Below are 20991 nucleotides of genomic sequence, written 5' to 3'. Positions count from 1 at the left end.
CATGTTCAGTTTGTCTATCATTATAATACAGTTTTGTAAATAGGCTCTAACCGTGTTCACTACTGTTTTTTTTTTTTTTTTTTTACTCCTGGCACAATCCACTTCCTCTGTCTGCCAGCCCACCAGCTTTATAACGTTCAGCTTCACTAAACTGATCTGCCATGATTTGCCACTGTTTATGCATGAATGCTGCAGTCTCATATCACATTCCTCTCTACAACACTACTGTGGAATAATAAACCCTGTCTGAGTCTTTCTGGCTCTGTGTTTTCTGCCTTCCATCGGCGTGTGTCCATGTTTCCCATGATTGCTGCATTTGACAACGCAGCCATAGGGAGCTCAGCAAAGCATACGGCCGTCCAAGTTTAATTTCCTCCATCAGATGGAACGATAGTTAGAACAAATGTACTTTAGCGGGGGAACCACCGCGTTTTCTGCCTTGCGATCCACCTCCATTGTTTATGCAGGTGCTCTTCAGAAGATGTTTGTGTCTCGCATTTGAATTCTCCAGCAGCGCAGCGATTAATTGTCACATTTTTTTTGTTTGTATTTCAGGAAATTGACGAAGCCTGCAAGCGAATTAAGAGGGAGGTTGAGGACCTGGGGCCTGAAGTGGGCGATATGAAAATCATCCCCCTGTACTCAACATTGCCTCCACAGCAGCAGCAGAGAATTTTTGAGCCATCCCCACCCAATAAACCAAATGGCGCCATTGGAAGAAAGGTACAGCCCTCCCATTGCTACCAAAAGTATCTTTTAACCCTTGTGCTATCCTAGGCACTTTAACATTGGGAGTTGGGTCATCTAAACCCACTAGACAGTGCTCTGAACCTTTTTTCTTCAATGATTTGTGATCTTCACTGGTGTCCATGGATTCCATGAAATCTTTCCACCTTTATCCACCTTTGTCATGGTAGGGAGAACACGTCAACGTAAGGGTGGGGTCATCTAAGATAGCACAAGGGTTAAAAAGAGAAGGTTGGAGAGACAACGAGTGTAATGCCACATTCAAGCCCAACACGGGACGTTTGGTGCGACAGCATAGACAGCAGAAATGTCGTACTGGTGCGAATCTCGTGAATCTCGCTCCAGGCTTTTTCGTTCACAGCTCTGTTCCAATATTTGAAAGACTTTTGCTGTGTCCAAATTCCAAATTTGAGGGCTGCGTTCTTCTTGGGCTGCATTTGTAGGCTGCTTATGTCACAGCTCCGCGACAAGTGCTGTCCAAATTCAACGACTCCTTCAAATGTGGCCAACAAAAGCGGCCTTCTTTCCCCCGATTTCAAGGGTTGGTCTGGTGTATCCTTCTATGCGGTCCATATCCCAAGATGCATTGCGGCTGTACCTGGAGATTTTTTGACAACATTGGCGGACCGTGAAGCAGGACCCGGAATTAGAAATGGTTGCACCTCTAAGATTAAACATTTGATCAAATAATAATAATTGAAGGACGCAGCCCTCGAATTTGGACACACCCTTTAAGTCATTTAAATCCAGCCGGGCACAAACGGCAACTATTAATTTTTCCTCCGTGATCAATTTTTAAACAAGTCTATACTTCACCCCCAAATCCAAGTCCCTGATTGGTCAAACTTCAACCTGGTTTAACCATAAAACGCACATTTTCTATATAGAGCCCCAAAGAGGCTGCAGAAACTTGCATAGCTATGCGTGAATGTGAAAGTTTTGAACCCTGAGCCCCAAAACGCACATTAGTGTAGACCTTTCATTGGAAGTGGTTGCTTGAACGTGCGTTACTGAAGACAGCAGGAACGAAAGGATTGCCATGTGCGGTGTTAGGTGGTTTAGGTGAGACTTCTAGACAATAGAAACTGAAACTTGTTTTCTTTCTGCTTTTCTCAGCTATAGTGTATTACTGACTCACACAACATATGCTGCTTTTGTCAGCATGCAATTCTCTGCTTTAATTAGAACTGGGGCATTACACCATGTGAGCTCAAGGAAAGACCTACAGTCTCTTTCAGTTTGATCTATACATTTCCCCACAAATAGGTGTGCTTTTATTGTCTGCCTAAAGACACATTTTTAATCCATTTAAGTTTTGAATTATTGCAAGTATTCTGTCATTTAGTCTTTGCTACCAATAAGCAAACTTGAGAACCTACATATTCTGTGTTTTTACGGCAAAAATCTTCTCAACCTTTTTTGTCTATCTTTTATTTGTTTGTTTGTGTTGCTTTAGCTCCCGATATATAAAACGGTTATTTTTTCCAGCACCACAGTAAAAGTAATCCTAACTTTATCAAAATAAGATATTGTGAATTGTTTGACGATTGACAAACTAACCGGTCGTTCAAATCTGTTGCTAGCTTAAATGTACAATGTATTAGTTCCTTGTTTATCACAGGGGCTACTTTCTAAAAATAACCTACGATGGGTGAAATCTGCAAATTTCAACCATATTTTCTGCACCTATTAAATTTCTCTTGTTTAAACTGTAAAAGTTGAAACCTTTGTAGAAACATAAGTCCAGTTAATAGTGAAAACAAAGATTAAAGATTTATATAGACTTATTAAGATAAAATCTTTCTGTACAGGAGACACGGCATGGAGCAGGTTGATTGTCAATAACTATTTAACAAAAATCACACAAAGTTGCACAAGAAGAAATCCATGAAACAGCGAGTCTGGGAAATGTGAACTGCGATATAGCAGTTCACAACAGTAAACTATGTAACTCTAAACAAAGACTATTAGAATCTTTTTTTAAGAATTAGTAGAGGCAGATTCCATCAATCTTGAATGCTGTTCAAATCAGACCTCAGATATTCTCTGTTGGAACTTTTTAAGCCATGACGGCTTTGATCAGGATTCTTTACTGTCAGTTGACCAGATGATCCAAATATATTTGAACCGGTTTACACAACTGGTTGGTGTTTTTTTTCTTCTTCTTTTTCTTAATTTTAATGGGCTAATCTTGTTGCAGAAATGCATCAAGGTTCATCAAGAATTTTGAATCAATTAACGCTGTGATGCGTGTCTAGTGTCAAGAGAAGAAATTATTCTCTGAATGTTCTCCCCGTGCATGCGTGAGCTTTCGCCAGGCACTCTGGCTTCCTCCAAGTCTAAAATCTTGATTTTTGTTAATTAATTGTTGACTCTGAATGGTCCCATAGGAGTAGATGTGAGTGTATGGTCATCTGTCTGTGTGTGGTCCTGTGATGGCACATTTGATATTAAATACTGGTAGACCTTGAACAGACTGGGAAACTGTACACTTTTTTTTTTTTTTTAGGTAGGCTTCACCAACCTCATGATCCTGGATTTGGTTTAGACAATGGATGGATGCTATAGACACTGAATTCCAATAACCTGAACACATCTGACAGGTGCTTTTTTGGTGAATTTCTCCAGCCTTTTTGGTGAGCTTAGAGTTCCTTCTGCTGATGACACTCATGACTGAGGCATAGATGGGTGTACTTTGCTCTGAATAAGGATAGAAATGCGATTCTATTTACTTTAAGTCAGCTGTGACTCAGTTGATCCATGAGACAATGTGGGCAGATTTTTAAAAGAAAAGGTGTTTTGCATTTTTTTGTTATTTTAAAATTATTTTTTTTACAGGAATACCCCAAAATCTGTACGAAAAACCTTGTGCTGAGTTTTTGATCATATGTTCACAAGTAGAGCAACAGCTCCACCTGCACCGCCATACTGTGGGTGTGGGATCTGAGTGAATATTGTAAGAAGCAGCGAACGAGCATTTCAGCTTTTTGGGATAGAAACTGTTTCCACTCATCTTCCTATATATCCGCTGAACTTGTTGAAAGCAGAATTTCTAGACTATATGAACTGTGCCTCTTGGAAATTAAGCGGGGAGGATGCTTGGTAAGCATCTTTCAGTGACATTTCCATAATTTCCATCTGTTCTTGTAAGAAAATAAAAGTGAAGTAGCAAAGTGCACACCCAGCAACTGCTTTTTGGCTTCCGAATGACACGTTTTGTTGGCTTTTTGTTGGTTTGGTAGAGGTGGCGTCTGAAGTTGCTGTCCTTGAAGTAAATGTGCTTCTCCTTAGTGACTGACTGAGCAACTTATCAAGTGAAAAATGTAGAGATGTCATCCAAGCCAGCCCAAGAGGAAGTAGTGAAAAAGAATTAAGGTTCGGCACATCTGCTCCTGTGCATGCTAACGACTGCATTAGGCACTCCTCAATTAACATAAAGCAGTATCTCGTCAGTGCTCTATTTCTCTTGGAAAGCCACTAATCTTCCATTTTTGAACAGTTTAATCATTTTAAACCAAGGCAAGAATCGACGAATTACAAACAAAGACTTTAATCTTACTTAACGTTCCGGAGTCAGAAACGTGGCGTCTGCTTAAATGTGCTGCAGTTAGTGTTATGATTTGCAGCCCTGGCATACGTGGAATATTCCCCTCCAAATGTCACTTAAGATTCTTTCATGTATCCATTTCAATGAGCTTTGAATGTCGGCGCGTCGGGCGCTGCTCTGGGCCGCGTCGACGGAAGGCTTTATTTGTCAACAAGGCAGCGCTTTTTTTTTTTTTTTCTTCAGCAGAGGGTGTGAACGATGGCTCCTTTAGCTTTAGTGCTTCTTCTCGTGCAGGTAATAACCCAGAAATAACGTGTAGAGATGATGCTCTAATGATATTAGTGATGAAGAAAGCTTGGATTATTCAGTGCTGCAACAGACTGGAAGGAGCCAGCCTGCCTTCAGTGTAATGGTCCTGCCCTGGATAATCCCTCAGAATCAATGCAGTCAATGAGGCCATCCATATGATCATGAAATGTGAGAGGGTGTCATGTGTGGCATCTGCTGGAGCACTGACTGTGACCCTGCACGCATGACAGAGACGGCCTCACCTAGTTCATTTGTATCCACACTAACTGAACTATTGTGTGGGAGGAGAATGCTACACCACATTCGAATCAAATCAACTTTATTTATAAGTCACTTTAACACGGCTACAAGCCGCTGTACAATAAATGATTTGTCATTTAGTCATATTATTTTGCAGTCATAACTTTTCTGTTTCGGTTTAATGCCTTCATCACATGCATCCGTACAGGGGTTAACCCGTATAGGTGCTGCAGGTTTTTGGGTTGCAAGGGCCTGTAGAGGGTTGTCGACAAGGGTGGCCGTATCTCAAAGGGATTGCAGGTGTGCCTTGGAGTTTCTTTGAGGAATGTCACAAAGATTGGACATGTGATTGTTGTGGGTGTGATTTGCAGGGTTAATGTAGGCTGCATGCAGATGTGACGTACGGGTGATGCCGTCATTTGGGGCCTTGGTGCACGTACTGGCTGCTTGTGCACAAATGCTGCTTGCACGGGGGATGCAGGTGATACCTTAATATCTGTAGCACGCCCAATGGATGCCCACTCATATGACCTTTTCTGTGATGTCTAATATCCTAATTTCTAACAGCCAGTCTGCGGCTAAAGGTTGTGCAAGAGGCGCGCACTAACAGACGCCTTCAGCAGTGTGCGGCTTTTTGTGTTGGGTTGAAAAACAGAAAAATCTGTACAATGTGTCTGCGTCCTACCTACTTCACACTTACTTACCTTTATGTGTTTGAGTGTTCGCTATGACCTGTCGCCTGCAGCATGCTCAAAGATAAAAAAGGGGCATAAACAACTTTGTTCTATGGACTCACTAAAAAGGTTGTGGCGACCACCTGCGTGCATTCTACAATCTACGTATATTCTTGCCCATTTTTTGCCCACAAAAAGCCCGTATCTACCTATAAAGGCAGTTGGGACTAAGCTTTTAACTTGTGTACTAGCTGGAGTGAGCCTCTCAGGTTACAGAGTGGCCATTTGGCGGTAAACTCTCAGGCTGGGAGGAAAGCCTTGCTTAAAAGGCGACTCTTGAAGGCTCACCGCCTGAAGGCAGTCAAAGGGGGTCAAAGGGAACACAACAAAGGATATGAGTCGAGGGTGTAAAATTAGTTCAGTGGACTTCTCTCTCTTAGAAGACTGCAATGGTGGTTTGGTTTGGACTTGGCATGTTATTGCAAAGACCGCCAGGAAAGTGGATGGCTGCCACTATAGGGTAGTTCATGTCAGCTGCTAATGGTAAGTGTTGTTGAACCAATAAAGTATTCCTGTGGCAGGAAACTTGGCTAAAGATTGTATTTTTTACATGTTTAGATGCCATGTTTTTTTTTTTTAGTCATCAGCCAGATAGCAGCAGAAGTTTGTGAAAATGGTTAAAAACCTCTTCTTCTGCCGGTCATCCTTTTTTGCGAGCTTGCTGACAGTGAGATATTAATAAACTGCTGTTGTGATGCGACTGCTTGGATAATTTTGCTTTGATTCATCAGTCATTTCTCATAGATGTCTTTGCTACGAGGGATAATTGTATATCTGAGGCTGGGACAGAGTGCAGGTCCATGGTTTTCCCACTGGTCTTGTTCTTAGAAACAAGCAGATTTTCATGGCACTTTTTCTCTCTTTCCTGCTTCCTTTTCCTCCTCCTTGCTCTATTTCTCAGCACAAAGGCAGCTGGGGAATATCGACTGAGCACATGATGAGCCTATCACAAAAGCAACGGGCACACAGCAGACAGATATTTTGACCACTCCACATAAAGACTTGGTACATAAAGCAGCTGTTCTGAAAGGAATTGGTTTAATCTATTTGTTTTTAAAAGAAAAATGTTAAGAGTTTTACTTTCTGACACAGACATTGCTGTCTGAACACATTTTTAGGCAATTATTTCAGTTAATAGCAGTTTTTTTGTTAGTTTGTGAGTCAGCCTTTCTCCTTTTTTTGTCTTGATTCACTCAACCAGGCAACAAAATATTTTGCCTCTTTTGAAATGTAGCCGAGAATTCGAGAACATTCTGTCCTGTTTGTAGGTATGTGCAGGTTTTGCTTGGTGCATTTTGGGTAAAATTTGATACCATTTAGATATGTGCAGTTAATGCTTGTTGCATCTTGGGTAAAATTTGATACCATTGACTGTACCGGTACATAAAAACTGTACAGCTATTACTCAGTCATATTTGTCTGACCATTCTTGCTCTGTTACCTTTTGTTTGTTTTTTTTTTTAAACATGTTTTTGCTAGTCCTATTTGTTTCATGATATTTTGTTTAGTGCATTTTAGTGAAGTCATAAACTGACCAATTGAATGTCTTTAGCGTAGCCAGCTTTCCAATGGTAGGCCTTCCAAGAAGCTCACTCCTGATTGGCAATAGTGGTTGCCATAGAAACATTGACTTAGACTGAATTATTGCTTATTGACGTCGTCTGGCTCCAACATGGTGGCATATGTACCATTAAAAAAAATGGCAACTGAATTGACCTCATTTCGGGGTTTTTTTGTATTTTTTTTTTAACTTTAATCATTACAATTTTACTGGGCAAGTCTTGATGCAGAAATGCATCAAAGAAAGAATTTTGAATTAATTAATTATTTAATGGTGTGATTTTTATCTAGTGCCAAGAGAAGAAATGATTCTTTTAATGATCTCCTCGTGGTCCGTACCATGTAGTCATATCCAGACTACAGAGTTGGCAGAAATACATTTTCTACACTCACTGTTCAGTTCTTATATGCTGTCGGTGATTGACAGGAAACCTTAAGAAAAGCATATAGCTGAAGATCTGCTGATGGAAGCCGCCTGAACACTTGTGCTTTACACTTGAATACAATTAAAATATATACATACATACACAGTATTTTTTGGACTATAAGTCACTCCAGAGTATAAGTCGCAGCAGGAAAAAGTGAGTAAAGAAGAACAATATAATTTTGGGAGAAATGTATTTGAGAAAATACGGGACCAAGAGCAGACATTTAATCTTGAGAGGCATATCATATTAACGGAGTAGATAACTATAATATACTAATTATATGCTTGCTTCACTAATGGAACCATATTTAGCTTCATGAAATATAGAGGAATTAAATGGGTGTCAAGCATATTAGCACAACATATCAGCAGTTATCAGCGGCCGTGGTGCAGCGGTAGGGCGGTCGACCCATGGTCGTAAGATTACAGGTTCAACTCCCGCCTTGCACACCCATAAGTTGAAGTGTCCTTGGGCAAGACACTGAACCGCCACCAGTGTGTGAATGTGTGTGTGGCTGGGTGAATGGGACTGTGACTGTAAACCGCTTTGTCCTTGTAGGTAGAAAAGCGCTATATAAGTAAACGCCATTTACCATTTATTCAGATAAGCTTAAAGAAGATGCTAAAAGGTCAACTTCAAATCACTAAATTATTTGAATTGTGTGTCTGAGTGTCTTTGGAACTACCCTGCAGAGGTCGGTGCCTATTGATTTAAAAAAAAAAAAAAAAGACATATCAGTTGCACCTGACTATAGTTGCCACCCCGACCAAACTAGGCACACATCAAAAAGAAAGTTGTGTTGTTGTCTCCAAAGGCCCCAAGTGGGTCATTTCAGTCACGTGCCCTAATTTTCACAGGTCGTCGTGTCAACAAACATCGCTGAAACGTCCCTGACCATAGACGGTGTGGTGTTTGTAATTGATCCTGGATTTGCCAAGCAAAAGGTTAGCTTCCCCCTTTCTCCCACCACTCTTTATCTGCCGTGTTCATCTGTGGCTGTTGCCTGAGAATCTCCAGATAAACACAGCAGTGTCCAGCTGACAAAGATGGACATGCTTTTTTTTTTATTACTTTTCTCTGACATTTTAAAAAGCCGAGAGTCAAGTCACACACAGCATCAAAGATTTTATAAATGCAATGTCGAATTTTTTTACTGCTTTTTGTTAGCAGCTTGTACATGTGGAAGTTATTATTATTTAAACGCTTTTCCCACGTTAGATTTTTCTTATTTTTTTGCTGATCTATAACAATCCTTCTGTGCTCTCCTTAGGTGTATAATCCACGTATCAGAGTGGAATCCCTTTTAGTCACAGCCGTCAGCAAAGCCTCAGCCCAGCAGAGGGCAGGTCGTGCTGGGCGAACACGGCCGGGAAAATGTTTTCGCCTTTACACAGAGAAGGCTTACAAGACAGAAATGCAGGTGAGAAGCCGAGTGGATTGGAAACTTTTGAAATGATAAAGGGGGTAAACGCATGATTGATTTGTTTTTCATTCTCCAATACCTCAGGCTTTTAGCTTAAGAGCAGCTGTGAAGCTGGAAGATTTTTCTGTCGTGCAATATTTCCTGAAAGAACAATGGTTCTGCCAAACTGAAGCTTTTCCAAACTTCTACCTAAACTAAATCCGTGATAGTCACTTTTGGACAAAATAATGACGTTTGTTTGGGGGATAGGTCTTCATCTCGACAGTTTATTTTTTCCTTTTGATTGCATAGAAATCTTTTTAAACAAGTTGAATAGTTCTTTAAATTTACCAGCCTCCCTGTTTCTGTTCAAGCTGATATATCACTGATGCATAAGCGGACAACAGGAATTTTGTAGAAATAAATGTTCACTTTTCTGTCATTTCTACCTTTTTAATGGCACAGGACAATACCTATCCAGAGATCCTGAGGTCTAATCTCGGTACTGTGGTGCTGCAGTTGAAAAAACTGGGTATTGATGACCTGGTGCATTTCGACTTCATGGACCCTCCAGGTAAGTCTTGTCTTGAACGTATAGTTGGATTTGTGACAGTCGGACACAAAGGCATTTTATCAATCCCAATAAGTAGAAGTTCGTGTGTCTGAATCGTACAAAACAACATATAAAGAAACTCTTAAAAATAGTTAAAAGGTTGTTGAACAGATTTACATCAGCAGGGACTTCCATCATCTCTGTATTGAGGCAGGCAGATGTGCTTGTTTCTTTCTGCTTAAATGTGTTTAGGATTAGACTGTTGCTTCCCTGTGACATCCTTGTTTTTCCTTCACCCTTTACACACTCTCTTCTACTCCACTCCTTACACTATTTATCTGCATGCCGCACTATGCAGAATGACATGAAAACTGCAGAAATGGTGACAATGGTGTCCTCTGTGGGACTCCAATGTTGCTCACTAGTGTCTGTCACTAAGTCGGTTATAGATCCAAAAACACAAATCTACGCACATTTTTATTTTTTTAGTTAGTCGTGACCTTTATTAAGTTAAACGCACTCAAGAAGTTCAAAAATATCACCGGCATATAACAAAATACAGGTGAAAAAAATAAAACGGGAGGAAAAGCCAGCAGACTGTGGAGCTATACATGACAGTAGCAGAGGTAGGGGAGTCATTTGGTGGACCAGGATCTGCAGGATCAGTGTACTATTGGGTGGAGCAGATCAAAGACTTTTAGAAGCAAAGGTGAATCAGCACACCTGCACTGCAGGATCGGTTTACTGAGGGTTGAGTCAAACCTGTTAACTACAGTGTATCAATCACATCTGTATAGCAGTCACCTATCTGTGTAACTACATGACTCGGTTCTCTTCTCCTGAAGACTAAGTCGCAACTGCTCTTACTGGTGAATATAGGCTGTCTGCAAGTGAAAAATGGGCAAACCTGTCCGGAGCACGCATGTAGCCGACACAAAACATCAAAGTGGTAGCCTGCTTGGTGAGCTAGAGCCAAAAATGTTCATGCACAATCTGTGTGACGGCACAAGCATGTCGTACAGATTTTTCTTTTTTCCAAATTTCCCCCCGCCACATCCTGCGGACTGCGCAAGGAAGTTTGTTCAAGTGATGAGTGCGCTCCTGACTGTTAGAATTTTTAGGAAATAAGACAAGAGTGTAGGTTCTGAGGGCATCCTGCAGGCACATGCATATCACGTGCACAGTACACCCTGTGCAAGCAGCATTTGTGTGTGGTCAATAAGGAGCCGGTACGCGTACTCTTCCTCTCAGAGAGCGATGATGTCACAGCAGCAGCCTCTTCCCTTCCCCCCATCCTACTCACCTTAAAAAAAGTCATTAGTAAGCAAGTGAAAATTTTATCTTTTTTTGAACATTTTTGGAGTAAAACAGTATACTCTCCGAAAAGAAAAGACAGCCACATTTTGCTGACATCACTGCCGTAGGCTAGCTTTGAGGGTGCCACTTCATGTAATACCTCTAATTGCTTTAAAGCTCCATCAAATGTCTCTGTTATTCTTCCCTCTTAGATTCTTGAAATAAGTGTTGGCGAGCTTAAAATTCTTTTATTTCACATTGAGAAAGAGATTTATAAATATAGCTCCAAAAAGATGTAGTGTCATTTATTTACACTGACAGGATACTGATTCACAGCTTATTCTTAGGAAAATCATGAACGGTTTCAATGGAGAGCACCACATTTACATGGGAGTTATTGTCTCATCCGCTTGAATCAAGAGCTTACTCCACTGAGTGGACCAGAAGCAGTCCTTCAAAGTTTCACAGGGTTTTGGAGAACTCTTTCTGAATGACTTGCTAGTTTGTGGGCTGCCATAATTCAAAGTTTGTAAAATGGCCATAGATAAAAGACACAACTCTTCTAATTACTTGAATTTATATCTAAAAGTTTCACTTATGCTTAAGGTAGTTTTTGATTTTTAACAAATACTTCTCAAAAAGCAGATTTAAGAATATCATCTCATGCAGTAACGCAACTCAAGGACTGTTGGTGTTTTATCAGTGTCCCATATGTCCCAAAACGTAGCTAGCAATAGATCTTCATGGACTTTAGCGAAAGAGACCATCGGATTAGCAGAAGAAAAACAATCCAAAGAAGTTCCAGCTACTCAACAAAAAACAATGGTTTCTTTATCATTTTAAACTGTCAAACTAATATGATAATGAAGAAAGAAGCACTCAAACTTTACTGAAAAGAAAGGTTGAGGATAATTAAAAAGCAAACAAATAACAGATCACAGTAACGGATCGATCAGGATTCATCAAGTGACAGCTTCACACCAAAGTTACACCAACTTAATTGAATTAAGTTTATTGAAAGTAAAATAACTGTCAGACAACTACGTGTTATTCTTAAGTTGAATGAACTAAAAAAAAATGATTTATTTTCACCAAACTAAATAATTAAGTTAGAACCAAGTAAAAAGTTCATCTTTCCAAATACAGCCCAAATACTCTTTTTAGTGTGCAAGTATCCCTGCTTTTCCTAAACGGATTTCATTAAAGACAACAACAAACACTTGTTTCTATTTTACACACTTCTCTCCTAAATGTGGAAACATGCAACAACAAGGTTTCTGTTGTTGTTTGTTATTCTGGTCCTGCAGCTGTTGTAAGATATTACAATTTTGCCGTTGATCTTCAGTTGAGCTAAATCAACGAAGCATTTTTTGCAGACGGTAAATATTTTTAGGTTGTGTTGTGACTTTGAAATTGCGTTTTGTATTGTTAGAATGGAGTTGGTGATTTGTACTGATCGGCCGGTTCATGCCGTGTCTGTCCGAGTTTCTGAGCTGCACCGGAACTGCTCCGTATCGGAAACAGTTTACACGTAATAGAGGTGCGAGGTTGTGGCGTTTTCCAAAAGACTCTGAGCTCTAATATCTTCTGGAGAGGACCACCACCACTTCTTCTTTTTCCTATTCCCAAGCCCTCCCCTTCCACCCCCGTTTCCCCCCCTTTTTTTTTTCTCACCATAATATAGTTTTCATCTCACCTCTGAGATTAAACCCATCTCTCCCCGTCCACTGTGGCAAATGCCATTTTGAGAATGAAATTGGTTACATCAATAGCAGCACTATCACCTTAGCAATTGCCTTCCCTTTATATTCCTCTAGCGAGACGTGACTGACCTCCAATACTAGCCCCCCAAATTCTCACAAAATGCAAAGGGTAGACGTCACATTTGCCTTGTCTGGAAAGTCTAATTGGGAAAAGTAAAAAAAAGAAGTATTTTTTCAGTATTTGATAGACTACAGTATATAAAAGATTATGAATCAACGATGGAGCTAATTACGGTAGGTGGAGGAAATTAGGTCGACTTAAAGATGGTTATTAAACAGGTTTTATCAAATCAGTTGGATCGCTTACTTTTCTTTAAGATATCTCCCCAGTCATCTTTAAAAATCCACCTCTGATTTGTGGGTGGGACTGCTGCTGTATAAAAACACATTTTATAGGGGTTGATCTTTAAAAATGAATTAAATCGTCTCCAAAAATGAATAAACCCAAATACCTAAACATAACGTCCAAAAGAAGAAAGAAAAAGTGATTTAATTTATCAACGCTTTTGGTCAATTCCTTTTCCATGTGACGTTTTCCAAGAAAGTGGCTTTTAAAACAATTGTTGTTTAATGAACTTTTACCCTTTTGCCTCATTGAGTCAGTAGCAGGTTAATATATGGGATTCTTGCGAGTTGGGTTTTGTCAGTTCATAAAGTTCTATTGTGTTTAGATTACATTTCGGCATTGGTTCACCATACAAGCTGTAGCTGAAGGTCAGTTATTTTTTCACCTTTAACTCTGCTCCACACAACCCACCACTGCGACAAAGTAACACAACCAGCCTTCACTTAGAGTGGAGAGGAAACAAATGTAGAAATGAGTTTTGATGCTCCACATCAATATTTGTTTATCATGAGAAAGAAAAAGATCGTTTGTAAATGAGTTTTTTTGGGGGGGGGATCACTTGAGAGGAAATAAAAAATCAAAGTGTATCGCAGGCGACACTTGAAACTAATTTTGCAGTTAACATGCAACTACTCGTTAAGCTATCAGGCGGTAATAGAGTGTGGTTGCACACGATTTAAACCAAACGATGGGAAGCCTTTGGTCTTAAAATGTTGAAATGTTTTTTGTTTTAGTTAGATATTTAGGACTAGTTCTGTGTGGGATTGTAATTTGTACTCGATCTAATTACATTCGGCATTTGATTTGATTCACAGCGCTCTTTATTTATTTCATTTCCTCTGAATAATTACAAAAACAAAACAACACAAGTTTTTTAATTATGACAATGAAAGAGAAACAGAAGAAAACTTCTTTTTTTTGGTTGTTTTTTTACCTTTTACTTACGGCACTTGAAAATGCCATCAGTACACCTTTTCCCCTGTTTTAAAACGGTAAACACAGAAATGCAGCAGATATCTTACATAAATAAATGTGGATTCCTTAGTTTAAACTCAAAATATATAAATAAAATATTAATTTAGCCTCTTTGATTTGTGGTTAAAGGTCATTGCCTAACCTGATGGCCTTTATTGAAACACGCCTTTCTTTAATTTTAGTTTTAAATTGAGTTTTTTTTGAAAGTAGCGTATCTTTTTGAATTATAAGTACTCTCTATTTTTCTCTATTGTTACTCTCAAATTTATTGTGCATATTATGTGGTAATGATTCACTTCATACATGAATTTTAAAATACTTAATTTGACTAAATCTCCGAATTTAGTATTGATGATCAAGGCAGACATTTGCTTTCCTTTAAGAGCTTCGTGTCCTGTCTTTTAAAGAGCATTTTTAATGGTATTTATTATATTATAAACATTCTATAAGCATTACTTTTTTGATTATGGTTTCAGAATATTTCTAAAGCCCTCTCCCCTCCATCTGTCTTCCTCAGCCCCAGAGACCCTGATGCGAGCCCTGGAGTTGCTGAACTTCCTGGCGGCCCTCAACGATGACGGTGACCTTACTGAGCTAGGCGCCATGATGGCAGAGTTCCCCCTGGACCCCCAGCTCGCCAAGATGGTCATCGCCAGCTGTGAATACAACTGTTCCAATGAGATTCTCACCATCACTGCCATGTTGTCAGGTAATGCTTAAGGCTCCTAATTGAAAATAAAAGAATGTTTATATTTTCAGGATGATTTCAAGCTGCCTTTAGTACGGGATGGGCCCTTTGGCATCTTTTGTGTTAGACTTTTTTTCCAAACAATCCTCATGGTAGGCTGAAGGGTTCTCTAGAGCAGTGTTTTTCAACCAGTGTGCCGCGGCACACTAGTGTGCCGTGGGAGATGGTCAAGTGTGCCGTGGGAAATTGCCCTCATTAACTGATCTAAAAACATTTCCCATCTCCAGGATTTCAGTTCTTTGTTTATCCCAACAGGCCCTGATAAAACACTAAGAAATTGGGAATACGAAAGATCATAAAATACTTTTTTCTTTGTGTTTATTTGATTCTATTCAATACATTTTGATAAGGATGACGATACCGCGATTTAGCCGCAGCTTTAGCTGTTAGGAAATGTTCCGCCCCTTTAACTGTCTCCACCAATCATTCTTGGGATCTTAATCAAATGTCATCAGTCTGACCAATCAGAAGTGGTTAAAGTCTTCACTTCCTTGTTCTGAATTCTGCTGAAAATTCGCTCAGTTCTAACAAAAATACCAGTTAAAGCTCGTCTTTAGCGGTGCAGCTTTCCACAGAATCCGGTGTCGGACCGTGGAACAAGTGAACAAAACCATGAAGATCAGAGACGCTAGTCTGTCTGCGTTCGGCGGATTGTTGAACTACATCTCCCATGATGCATTTGGTTATTAAAGTGACAGTGTGAGCGTCTGGGTGCACGACTATCTCCTCTTAACGTCGTGAAACCACAACGACCACAAATCAAACGGTTTTTAAATCTTTTAACTTAACTTTTATCACATCTTTAAAAAAACAGCTGCAGCTTCCAGCTTTTTCTGCCACAGTTATCACAAAAATGCATGTGAGATCATGAAGGGACTGTGGATCAATCCAGACCGAGTTTCTCCTTTTTTTTTTTTTTTTTTTTAATGCCGGTGTGCCGCGGGATTTTTGTCGAGGTTGAAGTGTGCCGTGGCTCACAAAAGGTTGAAAAACACTGCTCTAGAGGCCCTTTTGTTTGCTTCTGTTTTCTGCTGGATGAAAAATGGAGAAGAAAGTTGGAATGAAAGTATTAAAATATTCTATCAAAACAGGATGAGGCTAAAATGAATGTCTGAATTCTGTTAAGGGGGACAAATCAATCAAATTGGTGAATACCGTAAATTATTTTACTGGTGTGTTTTTTTTAACCAGCCCCGTTACCACCACAATGCTGCCGCGACACAAGCGCAAGGAGAGCTGCTCTCCCGTTTGCCCCTCCCACCACCGCTGCTCCTTGCTCATTCTATAAACACTGACAACAGTGTGGTGACCCAGGGAATAGCCCCGCCTTAAGCCCCTAAGACTCATGGGAAATGGGGAATCGCGGATGTAAATTTCCTCAACATAACTGAGGGATGTAATGTTGATTATATGGTAACTGTTTGTAATTTTATGTATGATACCTCAATTGTCAATAAGTTAAAAAAAACTAAACACACACACTAAAAAAAAAACATAACTGAGGAACTTGTGAACAGGAGTGAGGTGCATGCTGTTTGTCAGATGTGGGTATCTTCAAGTATGTGTGCTGACGCTATGCTGACTCCTCCCACAGTGGGGTTAAAAGCAGTATTTAGTCTGGGAGTCTGGACATGCTGTGACAGGCTGGCCGCATTGCTGATTATATGCGGCTTGTTCACTGATGCGGCTTATGTATGTATGAAGGTAGCTCAACACGTGAAAATGAGTGGGTGCGGCTTCATTTACGGTAAATGAACATCTGCATCCAATCCAGTTTAAAAACTGTTTTCTTTGGACGTCTTTTTATGGCTCAACAAACCTGCTTATCCTGTCTGCACAGGAAGCTAGCCAAAAAGAGGGAAACCTTGATTTAAAATATAAAACCCCGTCCATGCTTCGATAGATACCAGCCTATTTTTCCTCATGCGTTGGCAAAACGAGTCAAGAAACGACAACCTGTTTTTATTTGACCTTTGCACATTTCAAATGACAGTTCTTAAAGGAATACGTCATACAGCGTCTCCACCTGATTTTTGGTTTTTGGCTTTGCACCATTTATTGGCGTTTTAAGTTAAACCTACCGAAAACGTCAAAAACTTTTTCGTAATAGGTTAAAATTACAAACAAAAAGTCTAGGTTCGGTACGAACATTTTACTACATATAAGGTGGGGCTATTGAACTTGACTACAAGTCCAGTGAAGTATGAAGTCAGTGGTGTCAGCTGTTTGCAAGGGAAAAAAAAAAATACACGTCTGTACAAAATGTATAGGTGTAGCTGGAGCAGCAGCGGCGTGCTACAGCAGTAATTGAACTTTGGGCTTGCCAAAGCAGAATGCTGCTCATTGAGATGAATCCTGACGCCTTTGAAGGGAGCGCGAGGCCCTTTCAGAGCAGGGAAATGGATTTAACTAGCTGCTTGGACGTGGCGCGCACTAAAAGCAGGTGTTTCAGGATGGAAGGTTTTTGCTGAGTTTATTAAAGTAAGCAGTGGAAGTCCACCCAAGAATGCTGCTGTCACAGCAACCAACCATGAGGCTCAATAAACACAGCTTTCATCCATTAAAGGCACAATCAGGCATGCCTGATGTTAAGCAGCTCGGAGCAAGTGTCAGAGGGGAGGAGGCTAAGGCTGCCTGTCTGCGGGGTGGAAAAAGGGCACACTAGCATGAAGTTTCGAGACCGTAGACCGCTCAGCAAAAAATTTTCATGCGCTTTTATTTTTCTACTGGCATGTTGCAGGTCCTATTAAACACTTAGATCTGATCGTCTCCCTTACGTTGCATGGGAAGTCCATCTCATGACAGTCAGTCAGTTTACACTGTCTCCGTTGCGTCTCCGGCTTGTCTCCCCCCAGTAGCTTCTCCTGCCGCCTCTGTATCGAGTAGTTGATCGTGTTTTCTTTGCTCGTGAACCGCATGTCCTCTCCTTCCTCACTGGGTCCTTGTAAAATAGACGTTTTGGTTCATAAATGATGTTATATTTTTGTCCCTCCAAAACTATACTTTTGTTGACCCTGGCAAAAATGGACACTGGTGTAATCCACGGTGTTGTCGCGTTGGTATGTTACCGTAAATATAAAGCAGCATTTTATAAAGTTTTATTTTGATAGTACAACAGAAGTCTTTTATTTTGAAACCCAGACCTTTTTACCGTTTTTGCAGCAACGTTGACGCGTTAACAGGCTGGAAATAGAACTTCTGCTTAAAGCTTGTGTTGCATTGGAGAGGGACGGATGCAGACATGACGGAGGCGATGTAAACATTCTGATTAATAAAATAAATTCTGGAAACGCAATGGAGACCTACCACAGACAGACGGCTAGAAATCAGCCTTTAAGGGGTGAAGTAGGTGAGACACGTCATACGTTTATTAGTATATTTTTTCAACCCCAACTAAATCTGCGCACTCACTAAGGGGCCTGGCACAGCCGCTCCTCCTAATGACCTTCCATCAACCTTCCACGGGTGCATACGATAAAGCCATAAAGTGATAGCAGGTGAACTTTGCTCTGGTGGATCAGGTCGAGCGTTAGTGGATCGAGTCTTGTTGAGGAGAAGCGCATCCCTTACCCTTCACCCTTGACCCCTCTTGCGTTCCGTGTACACACACGGCAGCGCAGTTTGCCCTGTGAACTTCACTGAGCCTCTCTTGAGCTGAGGCCTTGTTATTCCCTTTGGGATTTGTTTAACTCATCCCTGTGGGCGGCTGTGTTGGGGCCCATACCAACCTTGTTTAGTCCCACAGTGCTTCGTACGACCCACGGAGGCCAAGAAGGTGGCAGACGAGTCCAAGCTGCGCTTCGCCCACATCGATGGAGACCACCTGACGCTGCTTAACGTCTATCACGCCTTTAAACAAAGTGAGTGGCTGCAAAAACGCCCCAGCGGCAGCGTTTTCTTCTTTTATCATCATAATTTGTTTTTTTGAAATGGTGCGTCTCCCACACAGATCATGAATCCACTCAGTGGTGCTACGATAACTTTGTGAACTACCGCTCGCTGATGTCTGCCGACAACGTGCGCCAGCAGCTGTCCAGGATCATGGAGCGCTTCAACCTGCCGCGAAGAAGCACCGAGTTCAGCAGCAGAGACTATTACATCAACATCCGCCGAGCGCTGGTCACTGGCTTTTTCATGCAGGTCTGTTTGCTCTGTTTCCTCTTTATTGATTTTTTTTTTCTCGCTGTTTCAACCCACTTAAGCAAAAACATATTTATGCTGACTTTTAAGGGAAGCTGGCGAAAAACTGTTCACACACACATCTGGTGGGGCGCTTTGCTTTTAAAACGCAAAAAAAAAAAGGAATTAATTTGTGTCTCCCTGAGGAAAAGAAATGGTCTCTGTGCAAGAAGCCATTTTCGGGGCCACCTGAAACACGCAGCCTGACAAGTTGAATAATGGTGTTAATATTTAAATATTTGTCAACATTAACCTTTATGTTGGAGACAAATTTGCAGCTCGTGTTCAAGCGTCGAGAGCGTTTGCGATCATGTCTTTGTTTGGGAAGGGCTTCATTGAGACTGATTGCCTCGTTTCATGGCGACCGCCTCGGCAGCTCGACCAAAAGGAGAAGGAACCAAAAAAAAAATCACTCCTCACCAACTGATTGGAAATTTGTCTCTAGCAATATATTTGTATTTGAATTTTAATAAACGCCCAAAAGCTTTTGGATCTCGTTTTCAAGCTGGCGTTGAGTTGGGTTTTTCCACTTTTTGTCTCCGCGTTCTGAAAGCAGGTTGCTCATCTGGAGCGCACGGGCCATTACCTGACCGTGAAGGACAACCAGGTGGTGCAGCTGCACCCTTCCACCGTGCTGGACCACAAGCCCGAGTGGGTGCTGTACAACGAGTTTGTGCTCACCACCAAGAATTACATCCGCACGTGCACCGACGTCAAACCAGAGTGGTGCGTTTTGGATGAACTTTTTCTGCACGCTAACCACGAAAAATGAAATGTAGCTGTGCTGATTTATGTAGGTTTGACCGAATTAAAAAGAACTTGACAGTCTGTCGTCCTTATGGTAAGTTCATTTGAACAGTGAGAGATAGAAAATCAAGAAATCTTATCTCTATAAGAATTTCTATAAATTTAAATGCAAAATAAGTATTATTGACTATTACGAGTTCTGCTTCTGGTAAGATAACAGCCCAGTTTTTATTTTTGGTAGGCAAGCTTACAGAATGAGCAAATACTTATTTCCTCCACTGTATTTGTTTTAGAAATTTCTCTGCACCTTTTTAGAACTTTTGGATTAAATTAAAGCTTTTCAACGCAATTTGGTAAAAATATTGTGTGCTTTTACTTTTATTAAGCCATAGACATTTTAAAGTCTTCAAAATGTTTTATATCCAGCAGAAATACTGTACCTGACCGAGTGTGCGAAGCAGGTTAAATGTTTTCATGTTAGAAAGTAACTAAGGAAGACAATTCCCAACAATATTAATCAAAAATAGACTCCAGGCTGAGTAGAGGGTTTAGGTTGGTCTCATACAGTCAGCAGAACGACTGCGATTCCTCTTTCTTTTCCCCTCTGTGAGCTTGCGCTATAATGTATTAAATTTGCTTTGTGTGCTGCGGTCGTCGCCCTGTGAATATGGATAGAAACGGCCGTCCTCCCTTAAGTAAACACGAAGACACTTTCTGTGGCTCATGTTTACCTGCTTCCTTTCACAGGCTGATGAGAATTGCGCCTCAGTACTACGACTTGGGCAACTTCCCCCAGTGTGAGGCCAGGCGGCAGCTGGAGCGCATTTTTGCGAAGCTCTCGTCTAAGGAATACACTCAGTATTAAATTGGGTCTGATCCTCCTGCAGCACCGTCTTCAGTTTCTGATCGATTGTTCCGAGTTCTCCACCACAGCAGCTTGGTTTGACTTTTTCTATTTTTTCCTCCTCATCAGATGCATTTTCGCGACGGAGTATTACGGGCACCATGAAAGAAAAAAAAATGAATATATAAGGATAAGGTCTATAAAACTTAAAAGTCAAACATTTACAAGAATAAAACTGTAAAATTATGAGGAAAAGAGTCGATAGTGAAAAAAATGAGAAATTTACGATAAGTAAGGAGAAGGAAAAAGTCAAAAATTTCAGGGAATAGCCTTATATAAAATATATATAGAAAATAAATTGTGATTTTTTTTTTTTTTTTTTTAAGAGGATAGTCATTAAAGTACAAGAAAAAAATTTAAAAATGTACAGGAATAAAGTCGTAAAATTATGAGGAAAAAAGCCATAATTTTAGGGGAATAAAGTCATAAAATGATCTCAATAAAATGTCTTTATTTTACAAGAAAAGTTGTAAAAGTATTGGGGGGAAAAAGACAACAATTATGTAGGGAAGT

At 40.5% G+C, this 20991-nt stretch overlaps 1 protein-coding gene across 1 annotated transcript in view; it reads left to right on the top strand.

Moving 5' to 3' along the window:
• Nucleotides 1–20713, top strand: part of LOC101166992 (pre-mRNA-splicing factor ATP-dependent RNA helicase DHX15) — a 33435-nt gene extending 12722 nt beyond the window's left edge. The window contains exons 6-14 of the mRNA XM_004079670.4: nt 556–723; nt 8423–8509; nt 8836–8985; nt 9433–9541; nt 14418–14609; nt 18386–18508; nt 18598–18788; nt 19384–19553; nt 20322–20713. Coding sequence (XP_004079718.1) covers nt 556–723; nt 8423–8509; nt 8836–8985; nt 9433–9541; nt 14418–14609; nt 18386–18508; nt 18598–18788; nt 19384–19553; nt 20322–20439 — 1308 coding nt within the window. The 3' untranslated portion in view covers nt 20440–20713. The remainder of the gene's footprint in view (nt 1–555; nt 724–8422; nt 8510–8835; nt 8986–9432; nt 9542–14417; nt 14610–18385; nt 18509–18597; nt 18789–19383; nt 19554–20321) is intronic.
• The last annotated feature ends 278 nt before the right edge of the window (nt 20714–20991 follow it).

The sequence above is a fragment of the Oryzias latipes genome, chromosome 18 (assembly GCF_002234675.1).
Source record: "Oryzias latipes chromosome 18, ASM223467v1".
Classification (NCBI taxonomy): domain Eukaryota; kingdom Metazoa; phylum Chordata; class Actinopteri; order Beloniformes; family Adrianichthyidae; genus Oryzias; species Oryzias latipes.
This window is presented reverse-complemented; position numbering and strand designations above follow the sequence as displayed.